The sequence below is a fragment of the Diabrotica virgifera genome, chromosome 9, assembly GCF_917563875.1.
Source record: "Diabrotica virgifera virgifera chromosome 9, PGI_DIABVI_V3a".
Taxonomy (NCBI): domain Eukaryota; kingdom Metazoa; phylum Arthropoda; class Insecta; order Coleoptera; family Chrysomelidae; genus Diabrotica; species Diabrotica virgifera.
The window spans coordinates 224726831-224752112 of record NC_065451.1 but is presented as its reverse complement, the minus strand read 5'-3'; the positions used below and the strand labels follow the sequence as shown (position 1 = coordinate 224752112).

Genomic DNA, 25282 nt, shown 5'->3' with positions numbered 1-25282 from the left:
GATCCCGGCGCATGCGCATTATAACTTTGTTCTGATTGGATGTTCAAATGACATGTCAAAAAGTATTCAATATGGCGGCTGTGGCACAGCTGTAGTTAGATTATTTATGGTTGTTGCGTTTTAAAATTTGTGTGAAAAGAAACAAACAAAAGTTAGTTAATAGTTATACTGCCTTTTTAAATAGTTTTCATATACCTATATTTTTGGACTTTTGGACTATTTTGGACAAGGAAAACTCATTCTAATTTGGTAAGTAGTTTTTATTATAATCATATTGTAATTATACATTTGGATTAGGTCGAAATACAGTAGAGCGTCGATTATCCGAACTAATTGGGGGACATATGTGTTCGGAAAACCGATTTGTTCGGATAATCGAACTACAATATATTGATACATATTTATAGTCATATTTATATACCTACATATTTATTTATATCTTGATAATGACAACTAGCAACTAAACAAAAAAGTGCAGTCTTTGCAACAACATAATTATTTTTGGATACAATATTGAAGAAAATTGAAGATATTTTAAGCCTCAATTACTAACGCTTGCTCGGTATTCGAGTGCGGGACGCGGGAGTCGATAGTTCGAATAAGCGGTCGTTCGGTTGATCGACGTTCGGATAATCTACGCTCTACTGTACATTTATTTTCTCAAGAATGGGGATTTTAGAGAGAAATCCCAAATTAGGTCCGATTTTTATTTTTAAATTATGATTTTTTGGCGTAGATTTATTTACCTAGTAGGTATGTAATACTTTGATTTACATACTTAATTTGATTACCAACAAAAGTTCTACCAATCTTCATCTAATATATTGTTTTCTTACTGTTTTGTTATATTTTAATATTTTCTTCCACAAAATTTAAACTACATTATTTAATTATATTCAAAACAACTGTCAAACAGTAAAACGTTCAGTTACCCTATTTTTCCACATGACAAATAATGTGGAATTGGACGAGTGAGTCTAGGCTTCGATTACGAATCAAAGCGCCCCGAAATTCACGGGTTCGATTCCCGTTGCAAGATTTTATTTTTTTATGCATTTTATGATTGTAAGTATATTTGTTATATAATTTTTTTTTTCAGAAAATGCGTATTTAAAATTTTTGCCAACAATTATTATCGTTCAGAAATCATTTTTTCTTTGTGGCATTTTTCAATGTGTTTGTGTGCGTTTTATTCTTTTATTTTTTAAAATTTTTGGTATTGTCTTAAAAATCACATAATATGTAGTAGAAGTATAACTTCTTACATGCGTACAAAGTACACACTATCTTTTTCTACTTTTTTTGCTTATAACTTTAAAACGATTCATTTTGAAATAAAATCGTATAGGAATAAAACAAAGATAATTAAATTTTCTATCAGATGCGATTGGTTAAAAATGTCTTAATTTATCACCCTTGCTGCAAAATAGCAATAAATATAAAATAAGGGGGCAAAACAAGCCTGTCCTTATTCAATGATTTTCCATCACTTAGGTTACACTTGCAACCTTCCTAATTCGCTTAGAAAATTTTTGTAATGTGCTAAAACCGTACACCAAATTTCTTTAAAATTGACTTACTACATTTTGAAAAATAATTTTGCAATCTAAACTTTTTTTAAAAAATTAAAATTTTTTAAAATCTTCCACAACAAAAACTAGAACATACAAAGATTTGTCAATTTTTTTACATATAAAGAAGCACTCCACCTATCTAATACACTTTACTGAATTGAAATCGGATTGTTTAAGCAGCCTTAGCAATGTTTTAAAGTTATAAACAATTTTTTGGCTTATAAACAAATTAGTCCTGTGGCCAGGAGGGGGTGCTACAGGCTCCTTTATTTAGATTGACTTACCCAAGATTTTTATGTATTTTTTGACCCGTAGAACACAATTTTTTTGGGTAACAGTTGATCCGGATGTCGATAAGATTGTTATAAACAAAGAACTTGAGGAATTACATAACCTCAATTTTTCGCAAAATAAAACATTTTTTTTGTATTTCTTGGGTGATTCTAAGCAAAAAATGTTCTTACAAGTTTTTTCGTAGCATGCATAGTTTTCGAGATAAACGCAGTGAGACTTTAAAAAAATCGAAAAATTGCAATTTTTGAACGCGAATAACTTTTGATTAAAAAATAAAATAGCAATTCTGCTGACAGCATTTGAAAGTTTAAGTTAAATTATACCGGTTTTAATTATTTGCATTGCTAAAAATTAATTTTTTTTATTATTAAACAAAGCTATTTGTTTATAAGCCAAAAAATTGTTTATAAGTTTAAAACATTGCTGAGGCCCCTTAAATAATCTGATTTTAATTCTGTAAAGTGTATTAGATAGGTAGAGCACCTCTTTATATGTAAAAAAATTAGACAACTTCTAAATGGTCTACTTTTTGTTCAGAAAGATTTTAAAAATTTTGAACTTTTTTAAAAACATTTAGATTGCAAATGTATTATGCAAAATCTATTATGTCGATTTTAATGAAATTTGGTACACGGTTTAATTATATTACAAAGAGCGAATTACTAACCTAAGCGAACCTAAACGAATTACTAAGGTTCTAAGTGCCAGTACCGGCGCTAGGGTATAAGGCGCTCGTCTGCAAAAGAAGCATAGGCGGCCTTCGGTTGTATTTTAAATTAGTATTTCGTATAGCACCGGCAGAAAAAAGCTCATTTTGGCGCCCGCCTGCAGTGCATCCCTTGCAGGCCCCTTATCGCCGGCCCTGCTAAGTGCCACCAAAGTGGTTAAAAACATTAAATAACAACAGGCGTATTTTGCCCCCTTATTTTGTGTTTATTGCTATATTGCAGAAAAGGTAATAAATTAAGACATTTTTGACCAGTCGTATATCACACAAAATTCAATTATCTTTATTTTATTTCTCTACGACTTTGTTCCAAAACTAATCGTTTTAAAGTTATAGGCAAAGAAAGCAGAAAAAAATCGACGTTTTTCGAAATTTTTAAATATTTCAATTTTTTTATTAATGTTCCGGGTATATTTGAGAAGGAGCATAAGTCAATTATTATTACTGAAGGTGTCATCTAACTTTATCTGCAAAAATCCGAATGCCACCTTTCACATCTAAAAATAGACGTTTTTTCACAGATCCTTACTGGTCTAAATTAATAATATAATCAATAAGGTAAATCCTCGATATTCTAAAATCTAAAACATTTTGTATTTGCAGGTGGTTGCTGCTCAATAGTACAGATCCCGCAACAGAGCTGCAATGGTTTATTTATGAATTGCAGTCTGCAGAATTTAATGGAGAAAAAGTACATGTAATAGGTATGTATTTATTTAATTTTCATCAAACATAACTCAACCCTTGACAACAATGACTGCAAAATTTAGGAGTTTAGGAAAAAGTACATCGACGACCTGTTCAATGATGAAACAGGGGACCGGGGACCTGGAACCCATAGAACTTACTTCAGAAGAAATAGTTCCAGATATTACTAAAGAAGAAATATTATATACAGGGTGTTTCATTAATAATTGTCCATATAGTAACTGGAGAAACCTTAGCACAAAATACGAAGATTTAACCTAAAACACTTAAATAAAATGTGGTTCCTTACTGAGCTACAAGGTGTTTTATCTAAAAATTTAAAAACTATATTTTTGCTCAGAATTTTAAAACTATTCGATATATCCTTTTCATACTTGGCAGCTAGTATTGGTACTGTACAAGCTATTAAATTATGTTAAACAAACGTTTCTGGCTATTACCAGAGGCGTACGACTAAGGAAAGTGAATGGTTGACCCTTTCCAAATTCTACGCCACTGATTAAACTGCTATTTTAGCATAATTTTTAGATTCTCCAATACTTTCTATGCAAATAATATACTCTTCATTCGTAACGATAAAGTCATTAGTTTTCGAGATCTTTGAAGTTAAAAATGAAACGACACGGTTATTTTGATTAATGTAGTGTGTCGTTTCATTTTTAATTTCAAATATCTCGAAAACTAATCATTTTAGCGTTACGAATGAAGAGTATACTATTTATATAAAAAGTAGTGGAAAATCAAAAAATTACACTAAAATAGCAATTTCGTCAGTGGGGTAGAATTTGGGAAGGGTCAACCAGCCACTATCCCCTGTCGTACGCCTCTGGTAGTAGCTAGAAACGTTTATTTATCTTAATTTAGTAGGGTGTACTGTACCTACATTTTCTGCCAAGTATGATAAGGATTCGCCAAATAGTTTTAAAGTACTGAGTACAAATAATTTTTAAATTTTAATCATATGAATCATATCATAAATTAATCAAAATAACTGTGCCGTTTCATATTTAACTTCAAATATCTCGAAAACTAACGACTTTATCGTTACCAGTGAAGAGTATATTATTTACGTAGAAAGTATTGCAGAATCTAAATATGGCACTAAAATAGTAATTCCTCCAGTGGCGTAGAATTTGAGAAGGGTCAACCATTCACTATCCCCTGTCGTACGCCTCTGGTAGTAGCTAGAAACGTTTATTTATCATCATTTAGTAGGGTGTATAATAGTCACACATTCTGACAAGTATGAAAAGGATACGTCGAACAGTTTTAAAATGCTAAGCAAAAATAGTTTTTAAACTTTTAGATAAAACACCCTGTAACTCAGTAAGGAACCACATTTTATTTAAGTGTTTTAGGTTAAATCTTCGTATTTTGTGCTAAGGTTTCTCCAGTTACTATATGGACAATTATTAATGAAACACCCTGTATAGACCGGTCACTCTAGTAGAGTATATGTCGCTCAGGTTCATGAGCTGTTTTAATCCATTTCATGCGGTGGATTGGTCCGCATAAGTCCTCTTCATTATCCTTTATAGATTTTCGTGTTTTTTGCTTTCTCTGTGATCTCTTTCCATTCTTTCCTATTCTGTATTTTTTCTCTCCAGCCTGATATTTCCATATTGGATATATCCACTCGCAGTTGATCTTCCCATCTTATTTTCGGTCTTCCTCTAGGTCTGTTTATTACTGGCGTCCAATTTGTTATCTGCCTAATTAGTTCATTCACTCCTCTTCTGTGGATGTGGACAAACCATTTTAGTCTTTGTGCTTTAATGGATCTCACTATGTCTTCTCCTTCCATTAGATTTCTTATTTCGTGCTTCATCAGAATTCGTATTTCTCCTTGATCTGTTTTAATTGGACCATGTATTCTCCTCATAATTTTTCTTTCTATTATTCTCAGTTTTTCTTCATCTTTTTTTGTAAGGCACATTGCTTCTGCTCCATAGGTGATGACTGGTCTAATTGCCGCTCTATATATCTTTGTCTTTGTTTTCTTGCTCAGGTTTTTATCTTTAAGTAGCTTGTGGTATTTCCAGAATGCCCTATTCCCTGCTTTAATTCTTTCATTTATCTCAATGCTTCTTCTGTTTTGACCATCTACTATCACTCCTAAGTATTTAAAACAGTCAACCCTTTGAAATAAATTATCACTTATTCTTATTTCTTTTATTCTATTTATTTGGTCTTGATTTCTCGTACTTATTAAGTATTTTGTTTTTTTCTGGTTAATTATTAACCCCCTAATTTTTGCCTCTCTTGTCAATGTTAGCAATGCATCTTCTAGACTTCTCTTGTCACGGGCTATCAATCCTAGGTCATCTGCATACCCTATTATTTGTGTAGAGCTCTGGATTATTGTCTTTTTTGTTAGCTCTGTGTTTCTAATTACTCCCTCCAAGGCTATATTAAAGAGAGTTGTCGATAGGCTGTCACCTTGTCTTATCCCATGTTCTATGTTGATATTCTTTGTTTCACCATCCACTGTTTTAACCTTTGCTGTTGAGTCCTTCATTGTCATTCTGGTCAATCTTATTAATTTTGCAGGTATATTCATATTTTTCATTTCTTTTAATAGCTGTTTTCTGTAGATGCTGTCGAAAGAAGAAATATTACACGCATTAAAAACTATGAAGAGTGACCAAAGTACTGCAGCTGACATGCTTCCTATCGAAATATTGAAAATTATAGACGATAATCATATTGATGTTTTAGTGATATTCTTGAACCAAATTTATAGCTCAGGCGTATTACCCAAAGATTTATTAACCTCGATCTTTATTTATCTCGAAAAAAAACGCAAAAGGATACGGCCAGGCAAACATATACATCAATGATACCCAATTTGGGTTTCGCAAAGACCTAGAAACACGTGAAGCTCTTTTTTCACCTAATAAAGTGACACAAAGGTGCCTGGACGTCAATCAGAATATACATTCGTGTTTTATTAACTATAATAAAGCATTTGATAAAGTACGACATTATGACTGAAATTAAAAAAGATAGACTGCAATGAATTCAGGATCATATTTAACTTATACAACGAGCAAAAGTACATGTTAACGAACAGCTGTTAGAGGAAATTAGGCGGGGGTGAGACAGGGATACGTATTATCGCCAATTCTTTTTAAACTTGGCTAAGATTATCAAGCTTGGGTATCTGATGATGAAAATCAACTGAATTCTCATTATCAAATTTTAGGCAACAAACTTGAATTAGGTTATAAACATGAATTTGTTTTATATTTAGGTTTTGTTTTTTAGGTCATATTCCCCCTGGTCACTCTGATTGTCTGAAGGTGTGGTCAAGGAATTACTATGCCATTATCAATAGATACGAATCAACCATAGTTGCTCAATTCTTCGGACACACCCACTACGATGAATTCGAAGTATTTTACGACAAAAAGGACTTATGTAAGATTTTTTTAATGTATTCAAAATTTTTCGACGATATTTAACATTTTTGACACATTTGGATCAATTCTCTAATAACTCTAATAATTCTCTATAACGTTTTTGACTATTTTGATTTCTATTACAAACTTTTTATCGCAAAATAATTTTTTCTTTGTTAAAAACTTCTTATTTTTAGCAAGAGCCATTAATATTGCATATATTGGACCATCAGTTACACCTTACTATGATTTAAATCCGGGATATCGATTGTATTACGTAGATGGAGATCATGACAAATCTACTAGGGTAAGTCATTATACATATTTACAGTTTTATCACAATGATACTTATGCGTGAAAAATGGTTTTTATATTATTTTACACTGATATGAAAAGGTATATAAGTGCTTTTTTCTTTTTCTTTTTCTCCTTTCGATGCCAAATTAGGTCCCCCGATGTTGGTAATTATATGTACAGTGAGCACGTAAAGGTTGGAATAAATTCATTTTCTCGAGAATGGACGATTTTGGAAAAAAATCCCGAAACACGTCAATTTTTATTTTTAAATTGCGACTTTTTGACATACATATCATACTAGTGACGTCACCCATCTGGGCGTGATGACGTCATTTACGATTTTTTTAAATAAGAACAGGGGTCGTGTGATAGCTCATTTGAAAGGTAATCCAATTCTCTATTCAGTAATATAAACATTAACATAATTATTTATACAGGGTGTCCAAAAAAATATTTTTGAATTAAATTTATTGACATAAAAAGAAGAATGTGTGTAATTTATTTAACTCAAAATACATTTTACTCCTATCAGAAAACAGGAAATAATGATTATTTGACAAATAAATATTGTTTTTTGCTTAAATTCAGTATTAAAGCAGCCACACACCTTCCCCTTGACAGTTTGAACATTTAATTTAAGAAAAAAGCAATGATTATTTTTCAAATAAACATTTTTTTCTATTTTCTGAGAGCAGTAAAATGTATTTTGAATTAAATAAATTACTTGCATTCTTCTTTTTATGTCAGTAAATTTAATCCAAAAATTTTTTTGAAGTTATACTTCTTTAGGCGCGATTGAGATTGAGGGTGAATTTATATTGATCTGCGCGCACGCGCACACCGACAGTTTGGTATTAGTCTTTATACGGGCTCTGATTGGGTGTTGAAATGATCTGTCAATAATTGTTCAATATGGAGGTTATCGGTAAACAAAAATGTTGTATAATATATTAGTTTTTATTGTTGTGAGGACAGAAATAAAATCAAATTTATAATTATAGTGACTTTTTAAATAGTTTTGAAAAGCCACAGGTACGTAATTCTAAATGTTTCAGTTGTATTCCAATAAAAAATTATCTTCATACCTATTTGGAAAATGTTAAAAAAAAATAATGTACTTACCTAAGTAGTTCTTGCTATGCTATACCCCTAGTAGGCAATGCTTTAATTTACATAATCTGATTACGAACAAACTTTCTACAAATTTTCATCTAAAGTATCGTTTTCTTACTCTATATATTGTTGTATTTTAATTCGACAAAAATCAAACTAATAAAAATTCATATAAACAAAATGTCAAAAAGTTGTTCAGTTTGTGTATATTCCCACACGACGTATACGCGAAGGTGGTACTGTTTGAAATCGCTTCGACTCTCGTACGGCGGGATACACGGGAAGTAGGTTCAAGCCCAATGCAAGTTATATCATTTTTTATTTTTTTTATAGATTTTATGATTGTAAGTATATTTTTCAGAAAATACGTATTTAATTAAAATTTTTGGCAACAATTATTGTTCAGAAATCATTTGTGGCATTTTTCAATGTGTTTGTGTGTGTTTTATTCTTTTATTTTTTTAATTTTTGGTATTGTTTTAATAAAAATGTTTGGAAAGTAGTAGAGAAACTGTTTAAAGTATATTGATTTATAATAGAAGTATAACTTCTTACGTGCGTACAAAGTACACACATTTCTTTTTTTTGGACACCCTGTATAAATAATTATGTTAATGGTTATATTACTGAATAGAGAATTGAATTACCTTTCAAATGAGCTATCACACGACCCCTATTCCTATTTAAAAAAATCGTAGATGACGTCATCGCGCCCAGATGGGTGACGTCGCTAGTATGATATATATATGCCAAAAAGTCGTAATTTAAAAATAAAAATTGACCTGTTTCGGGATTTTTTTCCAAAATCGACCATTCTCGAGAAAATGAATTTATTCCAACCTTTACGTGCTCACTGTATATTGGCGAGTTGTTCACGATCTTCAGCTAATCCGAATAGTTGTTCGGCACTGCGTATTCCTGTCCAATCGCGATTGTTCTTAAGCCATGACATCTTCTTCGTTCCAATCCGCAGTACCTATTTTTTCTATGCAACCACATACCACATCTCATAGTTCGAATATTACACATTGATGCCCAACATGGGACACGAACCCCACGACCCCGGGATTAAAAGTCTCATGCCCTACTGACTGACCTAGCCGGGCTTAGAAAATTATATTCATGATACGTCCCTGTCTGACCTCTTGAATATAATATTCGCCAGTTCATCTCTCATCGATTGCTTTCTGCATTCCATGCTGTACCCTATCAAAAGCCTTCTCATAATCGATGAAAGCCACATAAATATCTTTCAAGTTTGTCGCGGCAGTTTTGGAGAAATACATTTAAGGTAAAAAGTGCCTCACGTGTATCCAGCGCATTCCTAAATTCAAACTGGATGTTTTTTATTGCTAAATTACATTGTATTTTATATCCCTTATTGAAATATTTTAAATTTTTAGTAATCTTGACATTTAACCTAGATTTTAATGTTCACAATAGTTTTTTTTTATTTAAAGTACTGAAAAGAGAGTTTTATTTTAGTGTAGCTATCCTCCAAAAGAGTATTTATTAAAGCTATTTTGTTTTTAGGCTGTGGTAGACCACGAATCTTGGACAATGAACCTCAGAGAAGCCAATCTGTACGGATACCCAATTTGGTTCAAACTTTACAGCGCCAGACAAGCTTTTGGGCTGGAAGCATTACGGCCGACAGATTGGGATGAACTTGTTACCAAAATGACAAACGATCCAAAGCTATTTGAATTATTCTACAAGTAAGTGGTTTCACAATATGAGTTCATAATATACAGAGTGAGTTTTATGTACGGAAACACTCAATTATCGCGGAAACGGCTTGCACGATTTTTATAAATTTTGGTGGGTAAGGGTTTTCTGAGGTGGCCGATATTATAGTGGCAATTACATTGTTGTCAGATTTTTCGTTTTTCTGGAAATCTAATGAACTTTCTTATTTCAAATGGAACTCCCTGTATATTTTTTGAGTTTTGAAGTTCTAAAGAAATACTGACTATTTTTCATGTTATATTCCCTATACCTAAATGCCATAATTTCGGAGTTATTGCTACATTTATTAAAAAAAATTTTTTAAACAAATCATAAAAATAAATTTTTTCCGCTAGAGTAAATATTATTTTAGATTCTTTGGATCATTGTGAACAAAAAAGATGTTTTGTAATTTTTCTATAAAATTAATGGTTTCCGAGTTATAAACAATTTAAAACTGAAAAAAATGGAATAATGACGATTTTCAAGGTTTAAAAATGCAAATAAAAATTATTAGTTTTGAAACTGTAGGGGAGTGCAATTAGAACGAGAAGATACAATGTTTCGGAAAAAATCAAACAAGGTTATATTTTTCTAAAACTTTTTTTGTTAGTTTATAAATATGTTAAAGTAAAAAGTTCTACTCACAAATTTCGCCGCTAATTGTTTATTAATTGTTTAAACAATAACAATTGTTTTGTATAAATAATGTTAAGAATATGGGTGAATTCAACATTTTATTTTGATAAAAAAAGTTTTTATTTTAGTTTTGATTATGCTGAACCCGAATCTGGCATTACAATTTGCAAATTCAAAATGGCGGATTCAAAATGGCGGATTTTTCCTAAAATTCCTTAAAAAGCAGTTGTAAAATCCGAATTTTTTTTATAAAACGTGTTTGTTTACATATATGTGGATATTTTTGAGAGGTTGCTGAACCCGAATAAAATTTTGATAATTTAAATTATAAAATGGCAGATCCAAAATGGCGGATAACTTAAAAAATAGTTGTAAAATCATAATTTCTTTACAAAATGTATTTATTTCTACATATATTTATTTTTGAGAGCTTTGATAAACCTAACTTAAATGTTAACATTATAAACTATAAAATGGCGGATCCAAAATGCGGATTTTATAAAAAGAACATAAAAAAGAACATTTTTCTAAAACATTTATTGTCTTTATTTTTAACAGGTTGTTGAATCTGAATTAAAGATTAAAAATTTAAATTTCAAAATGGCGGATCCAAAATGGCGGATATTTAAATGAAAAACAAGTAGAATCCAATCAAACAAATATGAAATTTCATTCTTAAAAAAAAAGATAAACAAATAATTTTCACAATAATATTAAAAATTAAAATGTATTAGAAAGAAAGAACAAATTATTCAAAATCTATCTCTTCAATATTCAAAAAATTGTTGCAATGGGATCATAAATAAAAAGTTATTCTTAGTAAAAAGCTCTGCATATTCTAAAACTTTAAATGCAATCATAAAATATCAATTTTTATCAATTTTGTACAAGATATGTCAATAAATAAAAATTTCAGTTAGGAGTAAAATACCTATATTTTTCATAATACTGAAAATTGTTATTATGGAAAGCTGTTCAAAATTAAAAACGATGTGTCAATATGCAGTTACACTTTTATGCAATTTTTTTACATAATACCTCGTATAATATTGATAAAATATAATATTTTATATTTGCATATTAAATGTTAGATCATGAACAGCTATTTATGACGAATAACTTTCTTCATAAAATTAATAATAAATCAGTTATCATAAATAATAAGTGAAAATTTAATGATGTTTGGTATAATTAATTTGAAACAATATTAAAAAAAACAAATTTTCGATTAGAAGGATATAATTACATATTGGAACATAGTATTTAATTCCAAACAACTTTTCTTTATAAAAATTTTCGATATTGTGAAATATAAAGGTACTTTACTCTTGAGTGAAATTCATATTTTTTGACATACCTCTTACAAAATTAACAAAATTTGATATTTGATGGTTGGATCTTATGTTATATACGATGCAGAGTATTTTATAAAGAATAACTTTTTTTCGTAAAACTGATATTAAAAAAGTTATCAATAGGTTCCAAGTTACGCAAACATACTGTATAAGAGCTAAAAAAAATTTTTTTGTTGAACATTTATTATTGTTGAAGCTTATTATTAAATTAATTTTAGGTAAGTTTTACAGAAAAAAGGTTTGATCACTCTGTATATACATTTTTCAGCTGGTAATTTTCGGTTTTTGTATTACATTTTTGTTATCTTTCTTAGTTTTCTCAAAAACAAATTGTTTATTTCATTTTTAAACTAAAATAATTCAGTGTTTTATAAAGATCACATCCTAGGCTTTAAAAAAATATCAAAAAAAATTGTATTAGATTTATTCAAACTTGAGTAATACTTAAAGTGGTGGGAATTCTGTAGAACTACGAAGTTTTCAAAAATTACATTTTTTGAGACAGCGTATTATTTGAATTACATTTTTGAGATTTTTTTGAATGAAACATCGTTTAGTAAGATGATTGAGAGGTAAGTTGTGCAAATTTAAGAGCTTTATAAGTAAAATTGTATTAGTTACAGATTTTTAAATCATTTTTAAACAAAATTCATGTAAGTCTCACTTTCCGCCCACACCGTACTTATATCCATACATTTTATTTCTTTTTATTACAACCATAAAATAGCTTATTTCGTATTGTTTCATGTCCAATTTGTAAAATTTCTTTTGATCCATTAGTTAAAGAATTACATTAAAAAAACTCAACCGTGCACTTCTTCCAACGCTAGTTTACAGTGCGCCAATGTGTGTGAGAAGGGTGACTTTAGCGTTATAAATAAAAAATTACGGAAGCTAGAGATTTAATTTTAGAAAAATATTTATATAAGGTTTTTTTTGTAAAATTTTCTGAGTTTTTCAATGGTCAAGTCAGTTTTTTTCTAAAAATTATATTTTCGGAGTTATTTAAAAAAACATCTAACTTCGCTGTTCATTTGTTTAATAAAAAATGAAGCACCCACTTCTCGAGTAGAACTTTTTGATATGTTGTTTATTAAACATTTCTTAATGAAATTACAAAAAGTTTTATCTTGTTTGATTTTTTCCGAAGTGAAAATCTAAATGCACTCCCCTACTGCGTGGTACCCAAATTCAAGTTCAAGCCCTATTTTACCAGATATCGATAAGTAATTTGAAGTTGTTTTATATTAAAATATTTTTTTTAGTTGTTAATACAGCCCGATCGCCCGTCCTCTCATATGCGCTTTATTAACAAATTAAAAAGCGATGTTTTAGAATAAAACGTACCAAAAACTCTTATGACCAGCTCCTAGAAAAAGGATAGAGCTAGAATTTAGGTACTTCATAATTTCTAAAATTATATTTTTTATTTGTGTTTTTGAACCTTGAAAATCGTCATTATTCAATTTTTTTCAGTTTTAAAGTGTTTATAACTCGGAAACGATTGATTTTATAGAAAAATTACAAAAGATCTTTTTTGTTCCCAATGATTCAAAGAACCTAAAGTAATATTTACCTGAACGGAAAAAATCAATTTTTATAATTTGTTTAAAATTGTTTTTAAAAATAAATGTAGCAATAACTCCGAAATTAAGGCATTTCGGTATAGGGAATATAACATGAAAAATAGTCAGTATTTCTTTAGGACTTCAAAACGCAAAAAATATACAGGGTGTTCTATTCGAAATAAGAAAGTTCATTAGATTTCCAGAAAAACGGAAAATCTGACAACAATGTAATTGCCACTATAATATCGGCCGCCTCAGAAAACCCTTACCCGCCAAAATCTATAAAAATCGTGCAAGCCGTTTCCGAGATAATTGAGTGTTTCCATACATAAAACTCACTCTGTATATTTTGAAGTATGCACAAAATGTTCTTATTACTAATGTGTATAAATGTGTATTCATAACGTTCATCATTTCAACATGATTTCCTCTAATAGCAATAAATTTCAAACCAACTGCTCAGTGATTCAGTTTTGATAATAAATAGAAATCGGAATGAACTAAATCTGGGGAATATGATGGATGTTTCAACACTTCGTCCCACTGTGCGCACTAGTAAATAAAAAACTAATTTTCAAATTTTTAGGTATTATTACAAAGCCAGTTCTGTGCGACCTAGCTGTGATACAGCATGCAGGAAGAAGATATTATGTGATCTACATTCTGGTAGATCGCACGATAGGAAAAATCTGTGCGAAACTATCGAATCTAGGATAGATTCAACTTCCAACGTCAGTTGGAAAGACTGGTTATACAATACCATATCAGTTTCGTAAGTATAACTGTTATTATTAAGTACCGAATATTTTGTAAATATTTCTATTTAGGAACTACACTAACAGTGTATAGGTGTTAGTATTCTTTAGCAATAGGTACCGACTATTTTATTATTATCCAATAACTTTTCCTCACCTAACCTAACCTAATAATTTTTCCGCATTCCTAACGAATAAAACTAAAAGGCTTATACATTTATCGAAGGTCCAGGAAATGAACATACAGTACCACCCAAAAGTGTGGAATAACTTTATTTTTTCAGAAACAGACAGATACAGATTTTAAAAAAAATTTACAGCTCGTCAATTTTAAGTTTTGAATGACCATCAGTTGCTATATATGTGTTGGACATTACTTCTTCAGTGTTGGCGTAATGACGTAATCGATAATTGTTTATTTACAGACCGGTAGGCCTCATTTGAAAGGTATCCTAATCGCCTTTCTTCTTCTTCTTCTTCTTCTTCTTCTTCTTCTTCTTCTTCTTCTTCTTACAGTGTCCATTACTGAAGGTTGGCTATAACTAGAGCAAATTACTCTCTATCTTGAGCTGTTCTTAGTATCGAATGTGTGTCCATGCCTGTCCAGTCTCTTACATTCTTCAACCAGGAGCATTTTCTTCTTCTTGGACCTCTTCTTCCTTCCACTTTCCCTTCCATTATGAGTCGTAAAAAGTTGTATCTTTCTCCTCTATAAATATATCCTAGATAACTCGTTTTTCTGTTTTTTACAATATTTAGGAGTTCTCTATCATTGCCCATTCTTCTCAGCACTTCATTGTTGGTCACGTACTTTGTCCATGAGTTCTTCAGCATCCTTCGAAAAACCCACATCTCAAAGGCTTCTATACGCTTCATACTTGTACTTGCGAGAGTCCATGTTTCCACTCCCTATAGCAATATGGAATAAATGAATGTTCGCCTTTGCAACGATGCAATTATTTGAATATTTTTCTGTATAAGTTTTCTGTATCTTTCTGATAACAAATTTGTTAAAATGCATGCATTATTAAAAGTTTTCAACAGATATCTCATAAAATTAAGAGATGTATATATTAATTGATATATTTAATCACTTTTTAATAACCAATGGTTATGGATTCTTACTAATCTACTTACTTTATTTCTTATAGAAAGAGAAAGGTAAAAAGGGATATAGGTGCCAAAGAGACTCTTAAGATATGCTAGGTAGGTACTTTGCTATTGTAAATACTCTTTCTTATTTTATTTTACTCTATTTTTTCTATACTGACATTACTTTTTATCCAATCAATTTCTTAGTATACAGAACTATGTAAACAGAGTGAATTTCTTTTGTACCAAACTTCATTATATCTGTTACTATAGGAGATACCAAAAAATTTTATTCACAAAAATAGAAGGTAGCTCTAAGCTTAACGTTACTTCTACTTTTCTAATGTAAATAACTATTTTTTTGATATCTCTGATGTAAATAACTTATTTGATATCTCCTACAATAACAGACTTTATCACAAAAGTTGATCACTCTGTATAGAGACAGTCGAAAGTATCGTAAGCCAATTATTTTCTGAATCATAAATCTTAAATCAATAGATTTTTGGATAACTGAACAAAGGCGCTCATTAATAATAGCAAACTAGCGTCATATTATAGAATTATTTTAAATAGGACCATATTGCAAGTACCTACATTATTTGAACTGAAAGGTTCACCATCACATACCTAGGCTCACTGTTGACTAAAGATAACAATATCAGCGAAGGAATTTAAAGAAGAATAGTGCTAGCTAAAGTGTTAGATTCATCAAGGCAACACGCCTTAGATGGATAGGACATATAATCAGGCGAGAGGAAGGTGCGGCAATCAGAAAAGTTTTTGACCAAGGAGGGCCGATTAGTCAACAAGCCAGAGGGAAACCGAGAGTTAGGTATCAAGACAACCTAGAGGACTTTTTAAAATCTATTGGAGTTAGACAATGGAGAACAGTTGCCAGCTGTCTCTCTATATCAAATGATTTTCACACATACTCTGGGCTAATTAGCAAAATTCATGGAAAAGTTATTTACCAGCAATTTTATTGCTGGAATCGAATTATAAGATCCTATACATTAATAATATAGGTATGCAAAGTCCGCAGATGGTGTGCTACTTTTTTTATAAACAAAATGGCGCCGACAAATCGTATTTTTTTCAATTATTGCTCTATAACTCCGAAGATTTTAACTTTACAACAAAAACACCCAAATAAAAATTCACCGCAATTAAATTCTGCATAGAGATAAGTTTCTCCCGGTTTGCTCCGACGAAAATTTTCCTCGGAAAATGCGGGTTTTCCCAACAAAATCTTTAATTTTCAAATAAAATTTTAGGTAAGTAATTATTAATCAATAATTAAATAACTTGGTGACATCAAAGCTTTCTTAGTATAGATTGTAATTCCAGAAGCCGGTGAAAATTAAACGAATATTTTAACAACAATTCAATTGTTAATTAACAATTTACGATCGCAATAATAACCAAAATAATCATGATACATTGATCAAACTTATAAATATTATAAAGATGAGATGCTTATTTAATAATTTATCGACAAAATATAAACTTTTCGTTTTTTTGCATAATCTTTAAATTAAAAAAAAAATAGTTATAATACGCTGGTCTAATTAGTAAATTACAAAGAAAGGTTATTTACCAGCAATTTTATTGCTGGAATCGAATATTATGATCCTATATATTAATAACATAGGTATGCAAAGTCCGCAGATAGTGTGCTACTTTTTTTATTAACAAAATGGCGCCCCCAAATCGTGTTTTTTTCAATTATTGGTCTATAACTCCGAAGATTTTAACTTTACACCAAAAACACTCAAATAAAAATTCGCCCAATTTAATTCTACATAGAGGCATGTCTTTCCCGATTTTCTCCGACGAAACTTTTCCTCGGAAAATGCGGGTTTTCCCAACAAAATCTCTAATTTTCAAATAATTTTTTTGGGCAAGTAATTATTTATCAATGATTAAATAACTTCGTGAAATAAAAGCTTTCTTAGTATAGATTATAACTGCAGAAGCCGGTGAAAATTAAACCAATATTTTAGCAACAATTCAATTGTTAATTAACAATTTACAGTCGCAATAACAACCAAAATAATCATGAGACATTGATCAAACTTAGAAACGTTATAAAGATGTGATGCCTATTTAATATTTTGTCGATAAAATATAAATTTTTCATTTTTTTGCATAATCTTTAAATGTTTAAAAAAAATAGTTATAAACAAATTAATGTTTCTCAGAAATGGTTTATTATATTATAATTTAAAAAAATACTTAAAATGAGTATTGCAAAGGTCTTGAAAATGAATGTTTAAAAAAAAATTTCCAACCATTTGAAAAAAAGTTATGAAACAGCAAAGTAAACATACGATTATTCCGTTGTTTATAATTTGTTTTAATTGTTTCAAAGCTTAAAAGTGAGTTTATGGTACAAACTACTTACTCTCAAAAAATATCAAATATTGGTTCAATGGTTATAATATAATCAAAGATTAAAAATGTTTTTTTTTGTAATTTTTAGCGCGAAAGTAGGCTTGATACAGAGCCGGAGATAAAATGTTTACTCGAAGCGACTGACACGATTTAAACTCGCGCGAGTTGTGTATGTGGACGGGTAGCTACGGTACTGTATTATTCTACTTTCGCGCGTGTAAATTACAAAAAAATATATTTATAATCTTTAATTAAAATATACCCAATAAACTAATAATCAATATTTTTTGTAAGTAATTAGCTTGTACTTTAAACTCACTTTTACGCTTTGAAAGAATTTAAAAAAATTATAAAGAATGCAGTAATCGTATGTTTACTTTGCTGTTTCATAACTTTTTTGCAAATGGCTGCAAAAAAGTTCTAAAGCATTCATTTTAAAGATCTTTGCAATACGCATTTTACCTATTTTTTAAAATTAGAATATAATAAAAAATTTCTGAGAAATGTTAATTTGTTTATAACTATTTTTTTTTAAACATTTAAAGATTATTCAAAAAAATTAAAAATTTATATTTTGTCGACAAAATATTAAATAGGCATCTCATCTTTATAAGATTTCAAAGTTTGATCAGTGTATCATAATTATTTTGGTTATTATTGCGACCGTAAATTATTAATTAACAATTGAATTGTTGCTAAAATATTCGTTTAATTTTCACCGGCTTCTGAAACTATAATCTAAAGCAAGAAAGCTTTTATGTCACCGAGTTATTTAATTATTGGTAGATAATTACTTATCTAAAACTTTATTTGAAATTTAATGATTTTGTTGGGAAAACCCGCATTTTCCGAGGAAAATTTTCGTCGGAGTAGATCGGGAAAAACATGTCTTTATGCAGAATTTAATTTCGGTGAATTTTTATTTGGGTGTTTTTGGTGTAAATTTAAAATCTTTGGAGTTATAGAGCAAAAATTGGAAAAAAACACGATTTTCGGGCGCCATTTTGTTTATAAAAAAAGTAGCACACTATCTGCGGACTTTGCATACCTATATTATTAATATATATAATCATAAGCTTCGATTCCAGCAATAAAATTGCTGGTAAATAACTTTTCCCAAAAATGGCCTATTCTCCGATAATCAGCCCAGACTAACAATGTTTTGTGTGATTTGTGGTGCCGTTTCAGAACGACGACCATTGATAGGGTTAAGCTTTTATGACTCTCCATTACGTGCATGGATGGAGAAGGAGGCGAAGAGCATACAGAAAGTATAAATTTCTGAAATGAATTTCGACTCGATTCAAGTTCTCTGTTTAACCCAGGTATGACAATATCAAAAGGCACCGCTAGGAAAATATTCCCATTTGCGGTTCAGAGAACCTGTATGAAACGAGTCTGTGTACTCTAAGACAGAGTATTTCATTAGTAAAATAAGAAAATCTACGGTTTCGTTTTGGTTTAAATCTGTCTCCCTCCATCCCCAGATAGTACTATTTCTAGGTCTACCTGTTGTCAAGGAGGCTCTGAGGAAGACAAATTTACACCAACACGACCGTAGTTTCCCGATATAAATTAAAATTATTTATATCGCAGTATGGTTAGAACGCCCTCTAACGAGGAATAAGTGAAATGAATTTCGACTCGATTCAAGTTCTCTGTTTAACCCAGGTATGACAATACCACAGCATAATAAACGCAACAGCAGTGACACACTAGAAGGCGGGAAAAGTTCGCGCACTATTACTGCGCAGACCGTCGGCCATTTTTCGCATAGTACCAGACAGTGTAGAAGATCAACAGTGTTGCCGATTTGTACATAATTATCAGATTTACTTAACTTTTATGACATTCTAATAATAAATATATTTTAACATAATTTTATACGTATGCATGTGGGAATTATGTCAATAATTGGGACATAACACAAAATATTGACGATGAATGGCGATTGTATATATTTGCAGAAATTCCAGAAAATATTCAAAAAGAATCTGTTAAGGGTAATAAAGTTAGTGCAATAACTGAGACTGCAGCAATGCAGAAATAAAAAAATCACTCTTAGATATCGTTGTCTGTCGACGTTTAAGTGCGATCTGTGAGCAAATATTAAATTAGTGTTAGCAAAAGTGAAGGAGTAAAAGAATGTTACTCCTTTCAAACAGACAAAAAATGTTAAACTATTTTAATCACAAAGTCTTCATTTCCACAAGATGAGGATGAGGAAATTTCATTTGAAAGCGTTTTCAGATGTAGTTTTATTATAGTATAATATATTACATATACTTTTCTTACAAGTATTTTTGAATTAACAAATTGAATAAAATAACTTTTTTCTTAATGTATTTTTATTACCCTTAGAAACTACCAAGATCAAAAATTTTAACATAATTTTTGGCAGAATCTGATCATTTTAGCAGTGGCTTAATATAATTTCATATAGTGACATCGGCAACACTGATGAACAACACATCACATCACCACAGATATGTACAACGCACAAAATGGAGACTCTGTACTTTTCAACTTCAAAGGCGGCATTTGGGAGTGTCCTTGCTGGTCTCGTTTATTATGCTGTGACAATACCAAAAGGCACCGCTAGGAAAATATTCCAATTTGCGGTTCAGAAAACCTGTATGAAACGAGTCTGTGTAGTGAAACGAGTGCAGCGCTGATAAGGATAAAATTAAAAATGAGTATATTAGGGGAAGTCCAGGTGTGGCATCAATTGATGCCAAAATGAGTCAAGACGTTAATCACCCAATACGAAGAATAGCTTAAGTGCAGATTCCTGGAAGGAGTAGGAGAGGAAGACCAAGGAAGACCTGGGGGGAGACGATAAGGCAGGACATGTTAGTAAAGGGGATTAACATTGATATGACCCAAGGTAGAATTGTGTGGAGAAATGCAATTAGGGAAGCCGACCCCGCATTGGGATAAGGCAAAGAGAATGATGAGGCATTTGAATGATTACATGACTACAATATCATAATTTATTTTTAACAATACCGTAGGTTCTCCCAATTTTGGTTCAGAAAATAATTGGTAAAGCGGACTTTACTAATAATTGGTAGACACGTGCTCTACGGTTTACAGTTTACTTCTGAATACAATTAAAATTTTGTTCTTAATTTTTAGAATGTCAGTACTGATGTCAATTCCACGACTAACCACCAAATACGTACTCGGACTAGGATAAGATGTTCGTTATGTAGTTTTAAGCATAAACACAATGTGTGGAGTCCAGAGAAGAGAGTGGAGTGAAGGGACAGAATGAAGAACATTGTTATATTGTTAAAATTAGTTTAAGTTGGAAGGTGTGTGTAAGTTAGAAATAATTTTGCAATATTTTGCTCTATTTTACGATCTTGTAGTACTTATCCACTTTGGATGTTGTCGACCATCATGGCAATTTGTACTTTGCAGACTCCTGCTCTGAAAATATTTGTGGTTGTTGTGTTGAGCCAAGTACGTAGATTTTCAGCCAGGAACTCTTTCACCTTCCAGGTCGCCGTTTCCATCTACTTTTTCCTGTAAGATTAGTTTCAGCAATCCATTACTTTCGCCGTTTCTTATGATGTGACCGAGGTATTCGATTTTGGCTATTTGTATAGTGATTCACAGCTGTATAAGATATCTTCAGGATTTGAGGATAAAGCCACATTTCGAAAGCCTCAATATTCTTGCAGGTACTGTATGTGAGAGTACACGACTCAACTCCGTAGACAGTACTGTATACTCAATAGTATAGGGAAGCTATACTCATAGTAACCTGATTTTTATGGGTGTATACATAAGGTGTATGTTTTTACTCTTTCTATTTGTTGACCGTTCACACTGATTAGTCCAAATTGCTATTCCTTCTTAGAGATCATCATATATTTTGTTTTCTTAATGTTGGGTGAAACTCCATATCTCTGACTTTCTTCTGTAATCCTATTCATTAATTTCTGAAAGACTTCATAACTCTCATCGAATACCACGGTGTCATCCACGTATTATATGATGTTGTTGATACATTCTCGGTTAATTCGAATTCCAGCTTCAACATCGTCTACTGCTTTTTGAAAGATTTTCTCAGAACATATGTTGAACAGAATGGGTGATAGTAGACATCCTTGTCGGACTTACGAATACTGTACTTGACGAATATCTTCTTGTCTAACAATGTAGACTAAGGTGGGCCGTTTTTTTTACGACTAAGAAGAAAGATTAAGGCTAGAGCTGCCCTTAGGTTCTAGCATCCTAGCCATTAGGAAGAAAACAACTAAATTATTGGTACCCCGTCAAAATAGCCCCGTCAAAAAAGCTCCGACAAAATAGCCACGACATAATATCCCGCACAAAAAATAGCTCCGACAAAATAGCCTGCAGACAAAATAGCCGCGGAATAATAGCCCTCCGACAAAATAGCCCCGACAAAATAGCCCCGAAAAAAAAGCTCCCTTCAGAATTCATCCTGAAATAATTCCTTAAAAATACATTTTTTCGGAAATGGTAATTATCCTCTATTCAGATGTTTATCTTAACCACATTAAATAAAAATTGTTTTTCAGATAACTCGAGTCCTGTCTTTCCTGCCTCTTGGAAGTTTGAACATTTAAGTTAAGCGAAAATCAATGTTAATTTATGATATAAACATTTTTTTCTGTTTTCGGGCAACAGTAAAATGCATTTTAAATTAAATAAATTAAATACATTCTTCCTTTTTGTCAAATAATTTAAATAAAAAAAAAGTTTTTGGACACCTTGTATAAATAATTATGTAATTGTTTATAAGAGGCTGTTTTAGCCGGGGCTATTTTAGCCGGAGCTGTTTTGACCGGGGCTATTTTGTGTGCGGGCTATTTTGTCGAGGCTATTTTGTATTCGGGCTATTTTGTTGGGGCTTTTTGACGGGGCTGTTTTGACCGGGCTATTTTGACGGGTCACGAAATTACCATTAGATTGTTTGATCTTTCTACCAATTTTGCAAAACCGTTTATCTAATGCACACACCTTCCTATTTTATGTGAATCTTTGTACAGGGTGGTACCTTAATGAAAAATACATTTAGAATTTTACATTGGAATACACTTTTAGCTCTTCGACTAAAGACAATAAATTTATTTGTCATTAAAAAAAATCTAGATCACTCACCTAGAAAAAAAATACCTTCCTTATTAATATATGTACATACATATTCACAAAATAAAACTGTTTGAAATGATTGGGCTGATTTGATTATTAATTTATTGTTCCACCCTGTATAGACACTAAATATTTATATACATATTATTAGTTAGACGGCTATTTGATAAAAATAACCTATATTTTGATATATAGAATTAATTTTTTTTAACTTAAATTAAAAAGCAGCTATTTTTATGAATCCGATCAATCTTTTTTCTTCTTGCGAATGGTACAGATAGTTGATACTGTGTTCATTAGTAGAAGAGTAACGGTTAATTCACTCTCAAAGATTTCGCCGAAAAAACATTTTTTTCGTACTGTTCTATACAACTCATGCGGATCACTTATTTCCATCCATCCAATGGCACTACAGCCCAAATCGAGCCTTGGCCTCCTTCAATAAGCTTCTACAAACATTTCGATTTACCGCTGTTCTTTTCCATGAACGCGTTCCCAGGAAGTTCCTGGCATCCTCATCGACTTCGTCTTCCCATCTCTTTTTAGGTCTTCCAACAGGTCTTCTTCCCTGCATTCTTGCATTCAGCAATTTTCTGGGGATTCTATTCTCATGCATGCGGACCACGTGCCCTGCCCACCGTAATCTCTGCAGTTTAGTGTGTTGTGCTAGAGTTGGTTCGCTATATTGCTCGTATATTTCTCTATTGTACCTAATTCGCCAGTTGTTATTTTCACTTATTGGGCCCAGTATCCTACGTAATACTTTTCTTTCAAACACATATAATGCATTGGCAGATTTCTGTGTCACCACCCATGTTTCGCAGCCATAACTTACTATGGGCCTGATTATTGTTTTATATACCCGGAGTTTTGTTTTCCGGTGTACGTCTCGCGATTTGAATATGTGGCCCATCGCGAAATAGGCTTTATTTGCCAGCACAAGCCTTCTATTTACCCTTATCACTTATTTATTCCTCCCATTTTAGGTGATTGACCAGTGCGACTCATGTGTAAGTTTCACGTGCATGTGCTTGTGACATGCTTTGGCCACTGGCCGCTTCTCCCCACGTTGGGCGCCAAAAATGTCATTGCTTTAGTCATATTTGTAAAAATTGTTTAAATATTTTTTATAACACTTTTATCATCATCATCATTCCTTGCTTTACTTTCAAGTTGGTAATCTTTAAAGTTTTCAGATCTTGTTCCACTTGTTCTATAAATCTTCTGTGTTGTTCTTCCTTTGGACCTTCTCCCTATTGGCGTCTGCCTTATCATTTTCTTTGGTATTCCATTCACCTACATTCGTTCGACATGTCTTATCCAGCGCAGACATCCAATCTTTATAATAACTTCTTTATCCAGGTATCTTTTATCATAGTGCTTTCTTTGCCTTTATAGTTCGCTACGAAAAGTGAATTATTTCCAATTATTTCGATTCTCGTTCTATTTAGCAGATAGTGTTTCCTTCCAGGTCTCACGAATATGTAGAAAACGTCAAGTAAAAATAGCTGTTTTCACCAGTTTGGTTTTTTGGTATTTCTATGAACAATCTGTGCAAATTTTAGTAAACAAAGAAGGCTGTGTATTTTTGACATGATCAAAATACCAACATATGTTTGATATCTGTAGTAGTTAAGCATAAATTATTTATTTTTTTTATAATTATAGGCTAGTGAGAGACGTTACAAAGACCAGGGCGTAAAAACATCGATTTAGGTAATTATATTTTTTAAGCAATAAAGTGACGTCGTTAGAAAACATAATACAGTAAAAAGCAATATTTTATAGTAGTACCAGCTATTTAGTTGATATTCAGCTAATATAGGCAGGTGCTAGTGTTCGAGGTGTGGAATTACATAAACAAGGAATCTACATATTTTACGAAATGATCTCTTATTTATGTAATTTCACACTTAGAACAATAACACCCCGCTGAGCTGAAAATTAATGAGTCTATTAGATAGCTGGTGCTACTATACTTGACTATATTTCGGTGCTGAGTAGATAATTTAGATCTAGGCGTAGTTTGAATTGTTTTATACTGAAGATTGTACATACACAGTGCTAAAAATAAATTGTATCAAAATATCTGTTTCTGTGTATAGGTTTTTCTTTTCTTCAATACCTTCTCAATAGATCCCCCCAATCATATCGAGAATCGTATTTCTCAGTAGGTAGGTATTTTGTATAGGTATTTCGATATAACAACTACAATAGTCGTAGTCGTTACTCGCTCTGATACGATTGGTAGGAAGTAACGAAGTAATCAGAGTAATCAAGGTAGATACGATAGTCGTTACTCCGTCACCCGCCGTAATACGATTGGTACGAAGCAATCAGAGTAATCAAAGTAGATACAATAGTTGTTACTCGCTCTGATACGATTGGTACGAAGTAATCAGAGTAATCAAAGTAACGATTTCCCTCTCTGTATAGTAATCGTTACTTTCGGTATTCGTAAGTAACGAGTACTTTGTAACGAATAGTTACTTTTTCAACATCAC

At 31.3% G+C, this 25282-nt stretch overlaps 1 protein-coding gene across 7 annotated transcripts in view; it reads left to right on the top strand.

Annotated features, from left to right (window-relative positions):
- The window catches only part of LOC126890887 (sphingomyelin phosphodiesterase), a 115596-nt gene extending 90730 nt beyond the window's left edge, over nucleotides 1-24866 (top strand). For 5 of the 7 annotated variants that reach the window (XM_050660036.1, XM_050660042.1, XM_050660041.1 and 2 more), the window contains exons 10-15: nucleotides 3199-3299; nucleotides 6571-6723; nucleotides 6902-7011; nucleotides 9648-9832; nucleotides 13991-14176; nucleotides 20787-24866. In XM_050660036.1, the coding sequence (XP_050515993.1) occupies nucleotides 3199-3299; nucleotides 6571-6723; nucleotides 6902-7011; nucleotides 9648-9832; nucleotides 13991-14176; nucleotides 20787-20847 (796 nt within the window). In that variant the 3' untranslated portion in view covers nucleotides 20848-24866. Of the gene's footprint in view, nucleotides 1-3198; nucleotides 3300-6570; nucleotides 6724-6901; nucleotides 7012-9647; nucleotides 9833-13990; nucleotides 14181-15310; nucleotides 15366-20786 lie in introns of those variants that run through there. The other 2 variants (XM_050660038.1, XM_050660040.1) reach the window with 2 other exon arrangements.
- The last annotated feature ends 416 nt before the right edge of the window (nucleotides 24867-25282 follow it).